At 45.3% G+C, this 22,550-nt stretch overlaps 1 protein-coding gene across 3 annotated transcripts in view; it reads left to right on the top strand.

The window, feature by feature from the left end:
- The first annotated feature begins 2,642 nt into the window (after positions 1–2,642).
- Positions 2,643–22,550, top strand: part of IDNK (IDNK gluconokinase) — a 152,804-nt gene continuing 132,896 nt past the window's right edge. For all 3 annotated transcript variants that reach the window (XM_085633168.1, XM_085633164.1, XM_085633163.1), the window contains exon 1: positions 2,643–2,766. In XM_085633168.1, coding sequence (XP_085489294.1) covers positions 2,729–2,766 — 38 coding nt within the window. In that variant the 5' untranslated portion in view covers positions 2,643–2,728. The remainder of the gene's footprint in view (positions 2,767–22,550) is intronic.

Below are 22,550 nucleotides of genomic sequence, written 5' to 3'. Positions count from 1 at the left end.
GTCTTTTAAAGTGTGTAGGCTGTCTGACCCAGGTTGTAGAGAACCATTGCACGGATGTCTCCAGTCAAAGCTCCCTGCCCAACAGACCGGCTGCACCATCGCTGACCAACAGAGGCAATTAGATACAGTACTTTTGAATTGTAGCCACGCTAAACTGAAACTCCACAGCTCACCCAATCGTTCTCTGCTTGTCTGTTTTGGACTGTTAGGAGGGTGTGAACATAACTACTGTGAGTTAGGTAATTAATACACAGTTAATTAAATGGCCAAAAATCAGGTTTACTGCATAATGTACATGTCTCATGGAATCTATTTTTGCATTCATCTCATCGTTTATTTAGGGCATTTGTCAGTAAAATGTGGATGTCTTTCTGCATGATTCTTCAAATGATTTGAAACATTGGAAGAGTAGCGCATTTTGTCAGGCTCCGAAATATCTCTTCATCCGCTTACCTTTGCAACTAAGATTTAATGGGGTCATAGGATGTGATCTCTTTACTTGATCCAAGTAGCAAGCAAGTCAACTCATTCCTTTTAATATTTGCATTCACCGATGCTGCTTTGATAGAATTAGGACGTTGCAACCCGGGGGGGAATCCATAACTGTTTGAACTTATCATGGAATTAGAGTTACGTTTGGTTGATGCCCGGTGGAGCTTTTATATATAGCCAAAGAGGAACTTGACTCTACTTCAACCCCTGGGATGGCACCTACCCAGCTGGACATTAGACAATGTCTTCTTACTCATCACCCCGTTATGCTCCCTTCCCTCCCTCCATCGATCTTGATTTTCTATGTTTATTGAATGCACTAGCAACGGACTTAACTGTAATGTAACTGTGACTGATGTAACGCTGTAACATGTCCTAATCCTCATGTAAAGCGCTATGATACCTACGGGTCTGGTCCGGACTTCCTCGTCTCCTTGCTGTGTCTCCTACCCCCTCCCCATACTCTTCCCTCCTTCATTCTTTGCTTGCCTCCCTTATTCCTTTCCTCTCTCCCCTGAATCTCTCTCCCCCTGCCTGCTTTGTTTATTCTTTTGCCTATGCTCCGCCCAATCTCCCTTCCTGTCGCCCTTTTTACACACCCCCTCACCCTTCTACACGCCATGAACAAACAGATGTAACTCGTAATTGCCGTACCTTCTGTATCAATGTGTAACTTGTAACCGATGTAACCCTACCAACCTGACTCCCTAAAATGGCCCCCTTAAGTATGCCCTTGTACAAAGCACTCCTACTCCCCTTGCTGGGGATGGATCCAGCATTTTTGCCCTGGAGTCTCAGAGACCCTTCTGAGAGAGTCCACAGTGACAAAGGAGTCTCACATAGTGGAGGGCTGGGATTGATCCCCTTACCACTGGGAACCGTCTCCTACCCTGCCGGAAGTCGGACACTGTGTTCACTCTGGGTTATTCTGCCCCCTCCCCCTCCTCTTCCCTCCCTCATTCTTCTAAGTGTGCCCGTGACCTAATCACTCCTCTCCCCTTGTTGGGGAGGGATCCAGTATCTATGCCCTGGAGTCTCAGCGTCCCCGCTGAGAGTCCACCGCCACAAGGGAATCACACTAAATGGAAGACTGGGAATGTTCCCTTTACCGCAGGGAGCTGTCCCCCATCCAGCTGGACATCAGACACAGTTACTTCCTCCCCACCTCGCTGTGTCTCCTACCCCCACCCCCACCTCTTCCCTCCTTCATTCTTTGCTTGCCTCCCCTATTCCTTTCCTCTCTCCCTTGAATCGCTCTCCCCCTGCCTGCTTTGTTTATCCTTGTGCCTTTTCTCCACTTAATCTCCCTCCCCGTCGTTCTGTTACATTACCCCCTCACCCTTCCACACGCCATGAACCAACGATGCAACTTGCAATTGATGTACCTTCTGTAACAATGTGTAACTTGTAACCTATATACTCTCCTCATGTAAAGCACTCTGATACCTCCGGGTCTAGCCAGCCCCATATAAAACTCAAGTAAATAAATAAATAAAGTAAAATAAATAAATACCCAGCAAGAAGAAAAATTCAGGATCAAGGACAATATTGAAATTAACAACGAACAATGATCTTGACGAGATATAATAAACCCAGTTTAAACAAATACAATGCAAGAAAAAAAGAATCGCTTTGTATCTACTCCAACTGTAAAGAAACTTTGCCAATGTTCAGTCTCATGAGAGATATGTGAAGCATATTATGGATTTTAATGAGATGACACTATGAATTTTGTCATACATTTATATATTTTTTTTAAGCAGAAATTTTGTAATATAAGTGCTCAAAAGGTTTTATGAATGTTTCTCACATGTTTTTATATTTAACATACAGTGTAATGGTTTAAAAAGACTAAACACGAATAATAAACTTGGGTAAAGTTCGCGCTATATTAAACTGCATTGAACAAATAAATAAAAATCCACAATAGGCACAGCAGATGCGTGCGTATCAGAGAGGCAAGGAAGTGAACGAAATAAGCAAGCAAAATCGTAACAATATTCTGCAAACATATTGAGAGAGTTGGCAACATACTAACTAGCAGTACATCATTGCGCGATGTTCACGTAAACAATCTAACGGGTGCTTGACTCCGGAACGCCTCGCACAAGCCCCGCCCTTCAGGGGCGTGGATTTACAGCCAATGGGAGGAAAAAGATAGGCGGGATCGAAAAGTGATGTCTCGCCAGCACTGGTTTGAAACAGCACTTCCGTGTTGTCATTCACTGCAGGCAGCATGCTTATCGTTATTATGGGAGTCAGCGGCTCGGGGAAGTAGGTATACGTGTAACACGTTAATAAGTGTAAGCCCTTTTAATTTCCATTTGATAATTGCTACCAGTGCGCACAGTCTGTGTGAAGCAGGCTGGCACCGAACGAAATAGAGCTGTGTGTGCTTTAGCACCTCATGCTGTTTCTTTTTTGCGTAAGCCCTTTCCATTATACAGACTGTTGTTTTAAACCGAGAGTTGGCGTCAGCGAATGGTGGTGCGCTTGTGTGTTTCGTTTAGTGCTTTGTTGTTTACGGGGATAAAATGTTCCTTCTGGGGTCAAAGTCTGCAAAATGGCAGAACTTGTTTCTAGAGCTAGTACACAAGAGGCCGAACACCGCTGCATTATTCTGTCTTCTGTTTCATCTTGGCAGTTGGCACAGGCTGGTAAATCATTTGTTTGTTCCCATGACCAGTCTCACCAATCCCCACAGTATATCTAAACCGCAGTTTATTGCTTTTTTCTCTTTCTTCGCGCAAGAAAAACTGGATAAAGAAGGGATTACATTGCAATGTAGCCGAGATATTATTGTTCTTTGTAATTAGTTTCGAAAGGTTAAACTAATTTGAAAATACAGGACTATGCACTTAAGTTCATCAAAATGTTTGAAGTAACTATATAGCCTAGGATGTAAATTGCCATTACATCTATTCCATCTTTTTTTTGTTGTTGTGTGGCCTTTCTAGAGTTAGGGGACTTCAGTCTACTTCCGTTTATCTAGGGGCAGTTGTCTATTTCGCAAAAGCCACTTTCACCTAACATTGTTTTTGCTGTCTACGTAGCTGCCAAGGATTGTATGAGCATTTGGACGTATATTAATTGATTGATGTACACGTTTATAACACAGAGTGCTCTAATCTAGCAGAGATATCCCGTGGAGCGCTTTAAAGCGCTGAAGGGGAACCTTTTCCGCTCTATATTGACCATTAGTATAGTGCATGCCTCAAACCGAATTGTCATTTGGCTGTTAAGCAGTATGCAGAATTGTTTCCCAACTCTGAAACATATTTTTTGATCTGGGAACAGTGAAAAGTATTCATGGCCTTTCTAAGACCAGGGAGGGGGGAGAGGGGAGGGGAGGGGAGGGGTGGGGGGGGGGGGGGGTCACTGTTTATTTTTTTTAACTGCTCTCTCCTCAGCCGAAGATAAATCTGTCTTCACTGTAAACTGAAAAAAATTATATAGTTGTGATCAAGGCCGCATGTCTGGCGGCCGAAACGCATCATTTGGACACTTGATGCTTGAATAAATCATCATTTAACCCTCAACTTTACCTTTGGAGTCTGTTTCCTGGTGTTGCGCCTTTCTTTGGATGGTGGTACCCCTGGGATCCTGCTGTGGAAGATATATATATCCAAAGGATTCCGCCACCAGATAATCAGAAGGACGAAAAGGCAGACCCAGAGTCAGTGCAAAGTTGGTTTATTTGGAAACTCCCGCACCTCCGCCATTACGCGTTTCAGCCTCCAACGAGGCCTTGATCACATGATATGTATATATTTTTTTCTCCTCCCTGCTCTGGTAACGGCCACCGCTTCTCCTAAACAGAGGGTGCGTCGTCGAACGCGGACCACCACAGCAAGGTCCGATAATATTTACAAATGCCTCGGGAACCAAGGAATGACGACATCGTGTTCTGGCTAAATTTCATTTATTTTTAGTCAGCTGGTAGAACGCGTTTCGCCTGTCCTGCAGGCTTGATCACCAACAACTTGTGAGAAACAATTCAACCATTTTAAATGTTCGTGCTTGTGGAAAGTCATGTGATGTGACTACAATAATAGTGCATTGAAAGAAAGACTGGTAGTTTCCATCATGATACCAGAAGCGCCACATTCTATATATTCGACAATTGTTATCCAATCTTAACAATATGTTATCACATAGTAAAATATGTACCCTTCTTTTTACACATTAAGGTGTTTTGAGTTTGCATTTTCCAAGAACATTATATTCTTAGAGACCGCCAACCAGCGTAGATTACAAATTTATTTTCTGCCTAAATGCAGAAACAAAACTCCAAATGAACCGTCAGCGCTGCTTACAAATTTACACAATTTTAACTTGATTGCACAATTAAAGTACATTAAAATTTGATCTTGTATCAGGCTCCCTAATAAACCCAAATGTTATATTGAACCCCAGTGGGTTTATTGACCTCCGTGGATCTGTTATCAATTTTGGTCCACTTAGCGCCAGGTTCATGCACCTCTTGGTGTATTCATAATGATTGCTATCAAGTCCAAGTGGGCATTACTGTTTATTTAGTACCAGTCTTTAATTTTTACTTATGCAAAATAGTGTAGAAATTATTAAACAAAACAGTTAAAAACAGATTCAAGGAGGCTGTATGCTGTTATTTATATTAATTGTAATAAGACACCTTTAAGCACTTATAAGTGTGTAATCAGGTCTTCTTCCATATTTAAACCTATAGGGGCACGTGTATTGAGTGCCAGGATGTAACAAGACTCGAGCTTTCTGAGCTTTTTCTCTCGTTTACCCCCTAATTTTTCTCATGATGTGACTCAGTGGCGCGTCACTGGATATGTCCTATCCCCATTCTGAATAGCTCTGAGATGCTGCAGCACCCTCTTATGGACAGGGTGGATTGTGCTGCTCACGTACCTCATGCCACAAGGGCATTGCGGAATGTATGTAAACAGCATAATCTGTTTTACAGGAATAATATCCTTTGATCTTTGATCTTTTTTTCTCTTTTTGAAAGACCCATAGGGTAAGATGCAGTGTTTTTACCATACCCACAGGCCTTGCACTTAGTGCACTTAATGAAACCTTCTTTTCAGCCATGTTGTTACGTGGCTACCTTGTTGTTTTTTTAGTTATCATGTTGCTGACTAGCATATATATATTCTGCAGCCTATTAGGGCCCACAATATGCACTGTACAAATAATTCCATTTACTTAGTCCTATCCATTTGGATATGAAGATTTAAAACGGCTATTGCTTCAGTGGCCAGTGCAAAACATGAGAGTTGTGTTCAGGTGGCATATAGAGAGTTCAAGTAGCCTGTCTGAGTTGCCTGGTATAAGTATTTCAGGGTGACAATGTGAATGTGACTTAAGAACGAAAAATTGAAACAGTGCTAAATTGCATTGAGTGCTTAATTTGTAAAGCAAAAAAAGGGGCCTGTATCAGGTGGCCACTGTAGCTTGCACCACCCATTGCCCCTGCCAGTGCTGCAAATTACAGTACAACACAATTACCATCACACTTTTACAAGTTTGACAATTCAGACTACTATTCCAGGCCACCCTCCGCTATAAGAATGGTGCGGGCTGCAGGTTTAATCATTTTTAATTTATATTGAATTATTAAGAACTCTGTTGTTGTGCTTATCTAAAAATTAGACTGACTGTGCCACCATGTGGTGGACTGTCATAAGTGCCGGTGTTGAGAATTAAGTGCCGTTGCTGAGCACCATAAACCACCGGCCCAAATTACGCACTGTGTACAATAACATTCATAGCTTCTTTGTGGTGGAGCCAAATGCTGAGATATGTGGCAGTGGCTTATAGTCTTAGGATGCTTCTTGGAAGAAGTCCCCTTTTAGCTTATGTTTAGAGGTTTTGAGAGACTGAGGGGCCGATTAGGATGCCCGCCACCCTAGCGGGGCTGGGACGGGCTGCCAGTGGTGCGGCGGTCCCACACCTGCAATTAGGATGCTACTGCCACCGTGGTGGTGGCATCCTCCATTCCCATCATTGTGGCGGGCGGTGCTCACAGCATCACCCACGACAATGCTGGGAATGCACTGTGTGCATTGTCATGCACAAGGTGACCGGCACTGCGAGGTGCCTGCCACCATGTCCATGACAATGCAGGGGGGCACCATAGGTACCCCCCATGTGCACCCCCCACCCACAAAACCCTGGGGGCCCGCAACGGGCCCCCGAAAGCAGACTCCGCATGGCTTTCCATGGCGGGATCTCCGCCATGGAAAGCCATGCTCCGCTGCCCATGCTAATATGGATGGCGGTGTCTAGCAGACACCGCCACCATATATAGCCCCTTTTCCGCCTGGTCAACTGGTCGACTGACGGACAACCGGCGGATGGTCTTTCCGTCCGCCGGGGTCTCCCCCGCCATACTAATATGGCGGGGGGGAAATGGGTGGCGGGCGAGGAAGGATATAGGGCGGATCGCCACCGCCATGCGGGTGTTGGCGATCCGCCCTACATTCTAATGGACCCCTTAGCGTGGAAAGCTCACATGGCATCTATCAATGCTGTGCATTCAGTCCAAGTCAGCATTGGCTAGTTGCCCCGGCACTCCCAATAGACCTCTAGATGTATGTCTGTAGATACTCTGGAGCCAGCACAGTGCCTTATGTGTAAACTTCGGTTGTTTTCTCAAGCAAAACCTAGCAGAGTTCCTTTGTAGGACAAGTATGTTTCTATTTGTATATTGCTTGATGGGCACAAACGTTTGGACTGTCTGAAAACATTGTTTCAGGAATGTATTGCAAGTGCTTCTGTCTCCTACTTCAGTGTTGGACAAATTGAGAAGTCTTACGGAATCATCTAAAAAGCCGCCATTCTTTAGTCAATATGTGGCGATAAAGATAATCTTTATAAATCCAGTGGCACTGATTGAATGATCCTACGTTCCATCCTTATTTAATTGAGAGAATGGTGAAATGCTAGAGCAACTCTGCAAATGAAAACAAAAGAAGGGTGATAGAATACAAGCCTCAGGGTGCCAATATTTGGTCTCTAACACAAATTTCCCCAAACACTTACTGCTCCCTTTACCTAAAAAATGGGTATTTGTGTATCAGAGCCTCTGCTGTAATCGTAACCACAAAGCTCATTTGACTTGCGAGAACCCATCATGGGTGATTAGGAAGTTGCTCGGACCTCCAAGAAAATGAGGAGGAATAGATCACCCTTCAATATTTCAAACAGGACTGCTGGTGTTTGCAGCCTGAGCCTTAAAGGGCTGATGAGTGGCTGAGATGAGCCTGAGGACATTCTGTTCCATTTGACTGATAACTAAAATGTGAAGGTAGTTTATTCAACCATTGGAATCAACCCTTGTATAGGTCTCACCCAAAGGGAATGGCATAAAGGGGCCAGTCGTAAAGCATGTTATTTTGTCATCGCCCTTGGATCTAACTCTTCTCAGAGCAAATTTGCTGATGTCCCTTGAAAAACTCAAGGAGCACAGCAAAATTGCTATGGGCTTAATGTAACTGTGCTTTTCTCAAATAATGTCTTAAGATCACCAAGGATACCTTAAGCATCGAAGGACTTGGTATGTTATGAGTCCAACAAATGCAGTGTGGTGGTATTGCCCAAATGCAGTGTGGCGGTATTGCCCGTATGCGTCAGGCTGTCCACATATACAGGCTAAGCCCCGAATTTCCCTGCTCTTGATTGTTTTGCAGTTCAGGTTGTACGTGGGCACGAGTCCTTTCCTTGCGGGACCACAGCCTTGTTCAGGTCCCGCTTTGTGGAGCAGACTCCCTGGGTAGGTCTGTGTAGTCACACAAATCTTTGGCAATGACAGCCCTCATGGTTGGCTGCAGACATGTGATTCGAACATACCAGTTGGATACTCCTAGCCAAGATGTCTCTGTGGCATTTGCCGCCTCAGACTATTCCAGGCCACCCAAATGGGATAAGAATTGCATGGGCTGCAGGTTTTATTCATTTTTAATATATACTGAATTATTAAATACTCTATTGTGCATATCTGAAAATTAGACATAGCCATGATGGTAACTCAGCTTTCGCTTTCTGTACTGGTAGTGGCAGTACTAATATCCCAAGCATCTGCCAGACTGCCGGGCATGACAGGAATCTTCTCAGTGGTGCATAAATGATACTGTTCGTGCTAGGACTGCGAGAGAAACTGGGAAGTCTTTATAGCATGGATCATTACAGGTTAATTTTCTTGCCCACTGTGCCACAGTGTCCAAGCAATGGCTCAATGAAGATGCCTAATAAATATGCAACCAGTCTAGGGTTGCTTGTGTTCCCTTTTGGGAGGGTGCCTTACCTGGCAGTTCTGAATGGACTATTTCTATGAGGAGAAGGGTCAGTGCTGATTTGTATAAGGTATGCTTCCCTCTAGTGACACAGCGGGCTAAAAATAAGGGGCTGGAATGCTACCCAGAGAGATTTCCAGTGCTTAGACTATTTGCAAGCATTGCTTCCATCGCCTTTTGTTTCCTTATGGTGCCCTGCATACCTGCAACATGCTGGGGCACTCGTCCTAGACAGCCTCTCTTTCTGCAGGGCCAGGCAGGTTTCTAGGCTCATTCACCAGATCCTCAGCTCTTATCAGCAGAAAGTGGAAACATCAGGTTGTGTCCCCTCACATCTGGGAGACTGGTTGGCAAGCAGTTCATAGATGGATACAAAGAGATAGCTTGATATCCGTCACAGATCCTCCAAAGATTCAAATTGTCCATTTGAATCTTTGAAAGATCCGTGACAGATATCCAGCTATTTCTCCATATCCATATATCTACTGCCTGCTATCCATTAAATAAGTGGTCATTTTAAGTCACTGTGCCAGAGTATTTCCTGTTTTTAGCTTCCACCTAGGGATTTCTATTTTCTACATTTTACAGTCCTATATGTGGCTTTCCTGATGAAGGTGCCCTTGTCGCCGAAACGCGTGTTGATTCTACAAAGATCAATAAACCATTCAAGCCACACATTCTGTGATCATGTCATTTGTGACACCAAATTAACTTTGAGTGTTATTGTTCATTTATGTTCGTGGACTATTTTCGCCCTGAATTGGGAAACATAAGACTAAGTCATTAGAAGCACTATGTAATGATGTTGTTGTGTATGTGTGACTGTATGGAGATGTGATTATCTGATATATATGTGACTGTATCTTTTCATTTGGTATATCATGTTCTTAATTGTTTTTAAAAACAATGTCAAGTCAAAAATAAAGTAGATTGATTTTTTTCATTCAGTAGACTTTTGGCCAATTTATACATTAATCATATACTGTTTAATTGTGTGTAGTTGCTCATGGGTGTTCAAATTACAAAAGTATTTTCCCTGTCCTGAGAACTGGTATAGTTAAACAGGGGGTCCCACTTTGTACAATTGTGATACAGATCTAGACCGTATGATTCCCCCCGCTACAGAGCACTGAAAGTAGGACCACTTCCGGAAAGTTTAAAATGTGGTTATGGCAATGGCAACAGATAGACATTTGGTAGAAAATGCATCCGGGAGCCTGGTTACGGTGGGCATGTTGCTAGTTACGACCCATCTTGAGGTTCCTAAATATCCAGACCTATAACAAAGCTATGAAATGTTGTTTAAAGGGGGATTTGACCCAGTTACCAGTCCATTCCAAGTTTCTTAAATTGCTGCTCCTAGCCCTTCATGAGGCTGTAGAGCCCATGGGCACCAAGGGCTCTGTCTACCCCTAGTGCTGTTTCGCTCCTTGATGAATTGGGGAAAAGCAATGGCTGGGCTCCCATAGTACTATACTGTAACCTGGTAATTTGGCCTGGGACTCCAAATTGGCAAGGGTTTTAGGTGGGCACTGTTTCACCCAACAGAGTAAACTGGGAAATGTTTACTATTTGCACCTCAAGGAGCAGTCTTACACAAAGCACTTTAATATACCACTTCTCGTCGAGCACTAGCTAGTTGCCCCGCTAATGGTGCACTGGTGAGCAGCAGTCCAAGATTAAGTATTTTCACATATTTATTTTGGCTGAGAATCAGTTCTCTGCGTTGGCAGCGGTGACCACTTGAGCATCGGCTGCAGTTTTTTATGCCAGCCCTAGATTAATGGCAGTTAAAGTTGATCTTGGCATGACTGGAATATAACGGCCAAAATTTGTATTAATGGCACGGCCATTTATTTGATTTGACTAGACCTCTTTAGCTGGACATCCATAGCACTGTATAAAGTTGTTCGAGACCCGGGCGGGGCGCTAGGTGGCGCACGCGCAAGATGGCCGCACAAGTGTGAGGCTCAGGCAGCCCGATGAACTAATCTTTTATTTATCCTGCTTAATGGTCTCCTCACTGCTTGGGAACGTTGTTTGCTAATAGTTATAAGCTGGCTGCAGACTCGCTGAGAAAACTGGCGATTTTCGATCGACCCTGATCTAGATCTGGCACCACAAACTTTTGACCGAGGGAGGAGGCGGAGTGGCAAGGCGATCTAGAGCGGCCTCGGTCGCTACGAGAGTCCGCTGCTGCCCACGCGGATCCCAGGCCCGGAGGAGCGGATCAAGCGGCGGTGAAGAAAAAATTGTGCTGGAACCCTAAGCGGCGCCCAACACAGCTTGATATCTGGCGGTGAGGGATGCTGCCTGTTGCAGCATCGGCGGGGGAAGCCTTGACCCGCGCTGTGGCGGAGGGCGGTAGGAGGGTGTCAAGGAGCGTTGCTGGTGGCGACTGGCACTCCCAGATGTATGGTTATTGTTCTTGGACTACGCACGTTTCGGAGACTATATGCAAATTTCACGTCTCCTTCATCAGGACCAGTACATTTTTAGAAGTATCTTTATCGTCTAAGCGGCGATAAGCAGGGGTTCTCTCTAAATGTAATAACAAAAGAATTACATGTATAAAAAACTGTGTATATAAAAGTAACCTGGGGAATATAAGATATGCGTTTTTCAATTTACCATACATCTGGGAGACCCATAGAAGAAACCTATGTCAATGTTTTGACTACAATACTCCAGGATTGTTCAAGAACTATACCAATTCTTGGATCATAACTCAAGCAGGATCTCACACCAGAGTTGGTTCTCGTTTTTAACAAAAAGTAATTTCTTTTTTGTGTGTGGAATGACTGATGGTATGTAAGAGCGAATGACAGGTGAGAATGGTAATGTGATGGTTTTCTAGGGGGTTTCTCTCGTATGTTTCTTCCAATTGTTTTGTCTTCTAACTTTATAAATTGGTGTAATTCAATTAATGTGGAAATATTTTTGTGGAAATGTATGAACTGTATATAAAGTACACGTTAAAAGAAAGTACATGAATGTCTTTTTATATAAAAAAGAAAATAATAAAAAGATGAAATAGTAAACTGTTTTTGAAATAATATTGTACTCTGGGGAATTTGAAAAGTACAAATGACTATTGCTGCAAAAATTAAGACAGGTCAGATAAGAGGTTTTTCCTTCATTTATACAACGCAGTTAGCCCACATGGATAAGCTTCTAAAGCTTATTGCTGCAAATAATGAGGACTTAGAAGCGCGCAGTAGGCGCAATAATATTCGTGTATTAGGAATTCCTGAGTCGACCAACACAGGGAAAATGGAAGAATATGTCGAGAAACTGCTGTTGTCTGCGATTGGAACCGAGTCCTTTTCCAACCAGTTTATTGTAGAACGGGCCCACTGATCTCTGGGGCCGCGACCTCCACCTGGCAGCGCTCCACAGCCCATTATAGCGAGGCTTTTAAACTATAGGGACCGGGATGTGGCTTTGCGAGTTGCAAGAAGTAAACAGACTCTGTCTTATGAGGGGAACACGTTCTCCATCTACTAGGATTTCACGCCGATAGTCCAGGAAGAGCGGCGCAAATTTATGGATGTTAAGAATAAGCTGCGGAAAGCACAAATAGATTATGCGCTATTATATCCTGCGCAGATTAGGGTTACTCATCAGGGTAAACACAATTTTTTTACAAAGCCACAGCAGGTGGAGGAATTTCTCAAGCGTATCAGGCGCACGAGTCGCACTGATGGAAGCATGGTGGCATCACAGCGATCAGCATCGCCGGGAGCGGAAGATGATTCGTAATGACTCAGGCCCTTTGTATAGCTGTGTTAATTATAGCCTGTGTTGTGCAAACCATTTGGAGATAGGATTTACAGTAAGAGACACCTGATCTTTTCAGATGAGGGCCCATTTTGAGCAATACCCACTGTGCATCGGGCACCCTCTGCCTGTACGAGCCCAGTTCGGCCATTAGCGATGGGCTCCACGGGTGAGAGGTACCTGTGCTGCCGCCTAGGAATGTCCCCCCAATGGGTATCCCCCGGGGAATGCTCAATGCATATTAATTGCAGGGGCTGTAATGTTGTTTTTGTTTATGTTGGGTTTAGGGGAGGGCGGGTGGATGAACATTTCGGGCAGGTTGGGGTTGCTTCAGTGGGTGGGGGAGGGGAGAAGGGGGGTATGTTGTGTTATTTGTATGACAATTATCCAACAGGACTTTTTCTTTGTCGATTCGGAGATGATAGAAGTTGCATTAGAGTGTGAGCATACTAAGCAAATTAAGGTATTGACCTAATATAGAGTACAGAGCATGGAGGGCCTCTTGGAGGGCATAACTCAAGTTGATAGCAAATGTCACGGAATATGACTGATAGCGAATCTGGAACATTAAATATAATTACATGGAATATCAGGGGCATGGGGGACCCGAGGAAGAAAAGACACACATTAGCGTATCTGGATAGGCACAGAGTGCACATAGCCATGTTGCAGGAAATGCACCTCACTCCCCAAAAACCGAACAACTTTGCAAACGAATGGGCGGAGTATAGAATCTTCTCCTCCTATTCATCCTATGCGAGGGGTACGGTAATCCTTATTAAAAAAACAGATACCATTTCAACTAGCCGGAGCCACCTGTGATTCGCAGGGACGATACTGCCTGGCGGAGACTAGGCTCGGTCTCAGTCACGCTGGCCTGTTGCTATGGACCGTATATGGATGCACCCACACTTTTCACATCATTATGGGCTAAGATATTCGATATAGGCTCTAGTCACATTATCTGGAGGGGAGGGGGACTTTAATGTAACGTATGACCCATGCCTGGGTAGATCACATCCTGCCCCTCATCATTACACCAAAGCGTGCAATTCTCCAAGATACTATAACCGCCTATCAATTGATTGATGCTTGGAGACACACCCACCCACACGCAAGAGAGGGAACGCATTACACGGCACAGGCAGCGTCATGGTCGCGGCTAGACTATTGGTTGGTGTTCCGAGGGTTGGGCCCAGCGATAGTTCAAGTGCAGCATCTAGTTAGACCATACTCGGATCACGCCCCGGTTAGAATCACGCTGGCGTCCTCAGAATTCTACACGCCACGCAGGGCTTGGTGACTGCATGCTCCCATTTTACTAGTCAGTCTTTCAGGCAGAGCTGCGAGAGGAAATAATAGATTTCTTAACGTGTAACAAAGGCTCGGTGGACAGTGTGGAAACCATTTGGGAAGCGTTCAAAGCCACGCTCCGGGGGTTCTGTATTGCAAAAGGGTCGGGTGTGCTAAAAGACATAACCAACACATTGCGTAGATTGGAGGGGGAGCTTAAGTCGTTGGAAGCACAATTAGCCACGGACCCGAGCAGTGTCACACAACTCACGTTTAGGGAGACACTCACGGAATATATGGATGCAGAGGGAAACTCTGTTCCGGGGTATGTTCTGGGTGGCCCGCTGTTATGGGGAGGGAGATAGACCTGATGAGGCATTGGCCAGACGATTCGGAAGTCTCGCTACTCAAATTATGTGATGGAGCTTGAGGATACATACGGAATGGTTTATTGCGATACTGCCAACATCTTTAGTGCATTTACGCAACATTATAACCGCTTATACACCACCCAGAGGAGGGACGATCTGGAGTTGGAGAGTTATTTGGGAGATGTAGCACCATTTGAGCTGGACGAGGTCAGGGATGCTATTATGAGCATGCAATCGGGGAAAGCCGCGGGAACGGATGGTATCCCGATATAGAGTTTTACAAAACATACATAGATCTAATGGCCCCCATCTTACGTGAGGTGTATGAAGAATCACTGGAGGTTGGCTGTCTGCCTACATCCATGAGGGAGGCTATTATTGTCTCACGTTTGAAACCTGGGAAATCGCCCCGGCAATGTGACTCCTATAGGCCGCTTTCCTTCCTTAACTGTGACGCTAAAATACTGGCCAAAATCATCGCCACTCGCCTGAGTCTGCTAATGGAAAACCTGATTCTCCCAGATAAGTCGGGCTTCGTGCCCGGGAGAGCCACCTCTCATAATTTACGAACACTTTTTGCTATTCTGAATAATGTCTCGCCTGATTTGCCATTGGCTGCTGTGTTTTTAGACGCCACTAAGGTGTTTGATTCCATTGAATGTGACTACATTTTTGGGGTTATGCTGCGGATGGGTTTCCCACCCCTCTTCCTCTCATGGATTCGGCTATTCTACCAATTCCTGGTTGCTAAAGTGGTCATTAATGGGCACACATCCCAGACCTTCCAAATTACTAGAGGCACCCGGTAGGGGTGCCCATTATCCCCCGTGCTTTTTGCCCTTACGATAGAGCCTTTGGCTGCGAGACTGCGGCAGCACCACAATGACAAGGCTTTACGGTGTAATATGCGGCAGGTACTTGTATCACTTTATGCCGACGATATTACGCTATATATTCGGGACCCGCAACAAAATATGAACCCGATATTAAGATAATTTATAATATTTGGGACTTTATCAGGGATTCAAATTAATTGGGGGGAAGTCTTGCATTTTTCCACTGATGACTGCAACGGCACACTTCCAGCTGGATTATCCCTTAGAGTGGTGCGATGATGAGCTGAGGTATCTGGGAATTCGGGTCACTAAAGATAGGCAGGAACTCATGCGCTTGAATTATGGTACTGCAATGACTCGCATAACGGAAAATGTTAATTGCTGGATAGCACTTCCCCTCTCCATGGCGGGCATCCCTAATTAAAATGGTAATACTTCTCCAACTGCTCTATTTATTTTTAAATATTCCGTACTATCCAGGGGCCTATTTTTTTAGGACCCTCAGATCAGAACTGACGTGCCTAATATGGGGGGGGGGGGGGAGGGAAGCAGCCGAGACTGCAATGGAAGGTACTCATTAGGCCGTATGCACAGGGAGGGTTGGGAATACAGAATTTTGAACTCTGGGTGAAGCAGCCAAGGTATATGCCGCAGGTAGCGGCTGAGCATTGGCTTGCATACCCCACTCCAATAGAGGGAGTGATATATGACCCGGTCGCGCCCAGAGTCAGGATGCCGATCACTCTCACATGTACAACGGTGGCTTGGCAACGCATAGGGTGCATGTTGAATGTCACCATACTTTATTCCCCATTACTGCCCCTCAGTTATCATCCGGGTATACCACTGTTCCAAGAAACAATATTTCACCACTTTAAAGAGCGCACTCGCATTAACACTTGGGGGGGACCTATACCATAATGGTTGCTTTCGCACTGTTGAACATGTCTTCCAGGGCCTGCAACAGACCCAGCTGGATGTCTTTCTATATATCCGCCTTCGACACGGAATTCGGTCTTTAACCACGGACTTCCCAGCGGAGCCGCAGGCTCTAGCTCCGCTTCAGCTAATACTTAAAAGTACGATGAATAAACGCCTTGTCTCCCTAATATTTCGGATGGTGCGCACGCAGAGTGAATTGCCGGCCACGCTCTCCCGCACGCGGTGGAGCGAGGAGCTGGGGTTCGTCCTGACGGATGAACAATGGGAATATTGCTGCTTGCAAACTGAGAGGCTTTCGGCTAGCAGCAGGCTTTGCATACTCCCTTATAAGTTTCTTCATAGATTATATTACACCCCAGCCAAGATGCACAGATATCTGCGAGATTCGGACAGATGTGATAGATGTCGAGTTCCTAGGGCAGATTTTCTTCATCTGGCCTGGGAATGCCCGGGGGTGCATGAATTTTGGGGGCAAGTTTTTGACGCTTTGGCTTTGATGACAAATGCGCGCATTGAACCCACGCCCCTGATGGCGCTGCTTGGCTATGTCAAACCAATACAGGCGACACATCGTAAATACGTTGCTCTCGCTCTACTCATGGCTAAGAGGCGGGTGGCTTGTCGCTGGGGCAGGGGACAGGCGCCCAAATTTAAGGAGTGGATTGATGATTTGGTGGTTTGCCAAGAACGACTCACCACATATGCTGAACTGATGCCTAGTGCCTCTAGACCTAGGGATATCTGGGCCCCATTGACATGTTACCTATTATCGCACCCGCTTGGGCCTGATTCCTCTGACACAGAAGTACCTACACAATAAACTTTTTCATTGCAGTAGGAGCGACATAGAAATTCCCCTAAGTGACACTTATTTCACATTCAGATAGAAGATTTCCAAGATAAAAATTGCGGTCAGTGGTACGGACTCCCTACTAGCGATGCATAATAACATTGCGAGCACTGTAATGAGTGGCCGGAAGCACCCAAGGGAAGTGGAGAAAGCCCAGAGTATATAAGCATGCATGCAGGGTCTCCTGAACTGGACAACAGCGAGATCACATGCGACAGTAACAGGATCATATTCACACAGGTCGCGTCCCTGCCTACATACAAGCTTACATGGATATGTAGTAAGGCAAAGCTGGCATGTGAGGGAGACGAGCGCATGGTGTCGGGTGAATTGCCATCTACCTCCTAATGCACTGCTGATGTAGTGAAATGCTTTGTTATATTATGTGAGAGGGACTAATGCTATCAATGTTAGAGATACATAAGAGCTGTTGATGTACTAATTATTGCTTGTAATGATGCTCAGGATGTTTTTTTGTTTTGTTGAAAAACAATAAATAGAATTTACACAAAAAAAAAAGTTGTTCGAGACCCTATAAGTTGCATTTCAAGGGGCACTTTAATTTGTAGCAGTTTAACAAATGCACCCAGGCAGCGCACTCATCTGCCCGCCGGGAAGCCATTGCCTATTTTTGTTTCAGATGTGATTCACAAAGCTATTTCCAGTTTAATGGATAATCCAGCTATCCATCTCCATGTGCTCTGTCTACCTCATCTTTTAGAAGCACTGTAAAACCGGCATTTCAAGCAAGACATAGTCAGGTGCCCTTGGAACTAGCTTTCTCTCCCTACCAGATAGCTATCAAACTATAGCTTCCCCGTGGGTCTCAACACAAACCTTGTCGAAGGCGAGTTTGTTGACAATTTTACTGCACTGAAATGTTAATGGCAATTCTTTTTTATTTTTCTAAATGTCAGTATTCATCTGCAGTTACTGCAACCGGATGATGACACATTGTTCAGATTTCTTAGGAGTGTAATGTTTTTATTTACATTTTAGCAGCCATTTTAGCGGAGGTCGCTGTGTTATTGTAATGATTTTAATTAATTGCACAATAAACTTAATTCTAATTCTGACACACTGAAGAAAGAAATCACTGCTGATGAAGACAACACAAGACACTTCAAAAGAAACTCTGACCGATTAGTGGGCAGTATACCGATCAATTGTGGCCAAGGGCATATACAGGACACTGATATATCACTTCTGATGTGTGGATTACATGGAGGACGGGGCTGAAGGACTACTGGGTTGGCTTGTGAGCGCACAGACCCCTAGGATAGCTATATGTACAAGATACAGTGACTTCATATAAAACCGTTAACACTCAAACCACAATTAATGCTACCCATGTGAGATACCACTGTTATTTGCCTTGGTTAGGCTCGCGTAGCAACGCTGCACATTTTCTTACGTTGTCCTCTTTCTGGAGAATAACATTCTTACTGTGGCCTTTTGCACATATTTATGTGCGTGACTGTTGGATTGGTTTCTCAGAAACTACTTTGCTTACACATCTGGCTTTGTGCAACATTATCATGATGCCTCAAACACTGAGTACAAGGCCTTTACGCACACTGAACAAATGTTGTTCTATCTTCATCCTCGGGGAGACAGGGCTATCTGCATGTCCATAACAACACTATTCTGCATATACGCGCAAGGATGCTTTTTATTATAAATAAAGAAGCATTTCCGGGGGTTAGCAGAGGAGACACTTCAGCTGATGTCTATGGGGCCCTGCATGCCGAGGCTTTGTCAAGCAGCTGCCTAACATCTCAGTGAGGGGTGTCCAGCTAGTGACCAAGATGGGTCCTACATTCTTTCCCGCCAGGTAATGGGGTTGGATCATCCAGTGGGAGGGATTCTTGGCTATACACCTACATACACTCTAGACACACATAGAGGAGGGATTGCATAGTAGAAGTCGCCTGATTACCACCTTGTTTTATAGGCCTGCATATATACACTGTTTTAGCACCATGGTAGAACTATAGCTGCTATTTACACTTTTGGTGCTCGTAATCATTTCATATGCTTCGGTCTACTGATTATCGCAGCACATGTCTTCTATACTAGAATAATGTTGGTTCAATAAATATATACAAATCGTCCCACTGTGTATTCTCTGTATATTTCTCTGAGAGCAAGGGTGCACGAGTGATTGGGCGAAGGGGTTCTAGATCTGTTACCACAATCCCTGAGGGGTCAGGGTTGTTATGTTCAGTGGTTTTCAGAAACCATTAACTCCCTGTTTAGTTTAAAGGGTGCTTTTGCGGGCACTGTGAGCTAGCTGGTCTCTAGGACAATACATACCGCATGGGTGCATGGAATTAGTCTAAGCACCTCACCCAAAGTTTATTTTGTCCACAAATGTACAGATCTTCTGGATCAATAGGAACAGCACAACACTACAATGAGCTGTACATCACTCTCCTGATCTAGGACACAGGGCGGCTCCCAGAATATCTCCATGCCATACCAACCCCACACATCACACATGAACAATGAGCCATGGTAAAAGAACCTCTGATGCTTAATAAAATAAGTGTTATTGGGAGGGAAAAATCCACTGTATGGTAAGAGAAGTGTACTTCTGCCCCGAGTGCCTAACTGTAGATCTCTAATGCGGATTTTGCCATAAGCGAACACGGATCATGCGTGTGCGCCATAATATAGGCCTGTCTCACCGATTCTGTTCGACTGGGAGGGATGCCCAAAGCGCTACCCTCATAGTGGTGGAAGGCTACCGTCTTCACTAGGAGTTAAGTGCACAAGAGTGGTATTGGCAGCATACTGTGTAGTGATCAGTAGTAATGAACAGAATCTTTTTACCCTGCATCACTGGAATGAGGCCTACAGGCTCACTCACTTTTTTAAAGTTCTGCTGTGTGCTTAACCCATCCCTTGGCCTGCGTCAGGTAGATGTGAAGTGATGTACAATGCGCTGGTTGTATGTGTGCCTGGGAAGGGTACAGTTCAGTTATAGAGCAGTGCAGTATGTATGTGGTTGGTGTGTGTCCCGGGCAGTAGCGGCTAGTGACATTTGAAAGTGGTGTGGTGAATCACGGCAGCAGGTCTCGGGGCTCACAGCTAACGGGAACAACCCCGTAGCCCTGTACCCCATGTCTCTGCAACACAGATCTTAATTTAAGCAAGCACAGGTTGTAACAAGAAATGGATCGAGGACAAATGAGACACAAGCCAATTCATTCTCAACCTTCCTTCCAGACATGTGAGACTTAAGGTCCTTCCTATGATTGTGGCATCAAGAGCTGCAAATTTGAACACAAATGCTGGTGCAACATAAACCACAACTGAAATCTAATACTCAAAAGGGAAGTTCATGAAAGACATTCTAGCAGATTCAACATAATCGTGAAAGGTAGCTGGTCCAAATTATTTCTCTTAATGGCTCCGTTGCCTTGTGTACACAGTACTGCCCTCTCCCCCAGATGAAGTGAGTTGCCCAAGGTCACACAAAGCTAAGAGGAGAAAATGAGACTACAGTGATTATGTGTCTTGATCTGTAGGCAGCAACCTGATCTATAGACTGCCTGCCCAGCTTTATGTGGCTTCAATAAATTTCAACCTTACTTTCAAACGGGTACCAATGTTTCGTACCTATCTAAAGCATAGCTAAAAGTACCCTCGGTTGTAAATACTGATACAAAACACGCAGAACACATATTTCCAGTGTTTGGTTCATGCCAGCATAAAAAGCAGTGATTCAGTGAAGTAGAAAAAACATCAGTAGTTCGACATAAGATACAAAAAAACCCTCTTGGTGTAATAAAAACATAGGCCAATTGCTGTTTAACTCTTACTGTAGAGCAGTCGCGGCCGGCATGATGGGCGGTGGGGGAATGGGGTAGTCGCGTGGTATGGGGGGGAGGCAGGAGGGGTTTAATGACAAAAAAAAATCAAATAAAACCGTCCTGCACCAGCTTCTGGATGGGTCCCAACTCCCGCCGTCCGGTCCTGACTCCTGCGTTTTCCAATTCCAGCCGGCTGCAGCTCTCCTCGTCATCAGGAAAGCCTCCCTCCCCTCCGCCAATCACAATGCTGCAATGGCAGCGTTGTGATTGGTGAGCAGGGGCGGCTGGTCCATAGAGGCGTTGGGGCAGCGCCCCACAAAAGAATCGGGCAACAGGTGAACAGGAATGTAAGCAGACAAATTGATATCTTACAATTAGTCTGTTTATATTCCCGGCCCGCCTGTGCGCTTCACTGGTGAAAGTGCGCATGTCACGCACAGCGCACGCAGGTAGAGACTAGCAGGAGTTCAGAAGATGGTCTGCGCATGTGAGAGAGGAGCATTGCCCTTTACTCACATTCACAAACCATTAGGTATGCTGCGCATGCCCTGTGTCGTGCAGGAGTTTGAAGATAGGCTCCTGCTCGGGCGGTGATGCGTTTTGCGCAAAGTCGCCCCATGCCCTATTAAATGCCAGGACAGAGTAAACCAGGTTCTGCCGCCCGGCCCCCCAGTCTCCTAATTGGCAAAAGAAAAGAGCGGGGAGAAGTTACTTCCACCACGTTGCAGAGGAGACGTGATGTGACGTGGGACCGGAGGAGATGCCTGGTAAGTTCTTTTATTCATTAAAGTAACATCGCCCACATACCCCCCCAGTCATGCCGGCCGCGCCTGTTAATGTGCATGTTCACCCCTAGGAGTCTAACCCTTTCTGCACATGAGCGTAACGTAGGTCCGTGGGTGCCCTCTTCCCAGGGGCCATTCAACCTACGGGCAATGTTCCTCTGCGCGGTACCAGAATCGTAGGTTCCTCGTCTCGCCAGGTTTGCAGAGGGCACTGATACAGTCCCGACCTAAAGAGACTTACAAGCACCAGTTGCAGTAAGAAAGACCGCGCCTGCAGCCACGGTAAGCGAGCACATAGCACGAAACGCTGGTAAGATAATAAACATTGCAGTATTAATCAAGATCGGCGGGTGTGACCATAAACAGGCAAGGCATGTCTGGAGTAAACCGTTTCTTGGCAAGCTTCGCCGTCTCCATTCCGTGGAATTAAGGTGTCTTTTTGTGAGCATGAAAGATGAGGGGCACCCCCCCCCCCCCCCCCCCCCACACTCGAGGTGTGACTGGGAGCAGGGCCTTGGGGCAGGTGTGCACCCGCTGAACCCACTGGTCTCTTGAGATGAAAGGGCCCTCAACAGCCTGTCAGTTATTGCCATATATATTTATCGTGGGAAACGCGCCTGATTTGCTCCGTTTAAAATCGTGTTTTGCTCTCTGGAGCATTCTTTCAAACATTTCCAGCTCACTCTTCAAAGAAGGAATCAGTGTAATGCTGTCCTGCCTCGTGTTTCTCGAGCTCCCTTTTCTCCAATGTGGAAATCAGCGCGTACACTTCGCACTGGTGACCTGCAACCTGTTGTGGATATTAGGACATTTCTTTTTTTTTCTTTACTGGGAAAACATTTTTTATTGTTTCGGTTTTTTTTTGCAGATTTATATAGCGCCGCGAACTCATCCCGAAGATATTGGAGCGCTTTACGTAAGCACCAGTTACATTAAGCAAGGACACATTTGTTCCCTTGGAGAAACCATAGTACCCCCAGGGGCACCCCGCTTTCCCCCCTCCCCCCAAATTAGGTTACCCAAAGAAGACACAAGAAACAGTTGTAAGTGGGTAACAAATGCTGCAGGATTTATTACATAATTCCAGGATATGTAATA

Source organism: Triturus cristatus, chromosome 2_1 (genome assembly GCF_964204655.1).
Source record: "Triturus cristatus chromosome 2_1, aTriCri1.1, whole genome shotgun sequence".
NCBI lineage: Eukaryota > Metazoa > Chordata > Amphibia > Caudata > Salamandridae > Triturus > Triturus cristatus.
The sequence above is the reverse complement of the archived record's forward strand: the minus strand, read 5'-3'. Positions and strand labels throughout refer to the sequence as shown.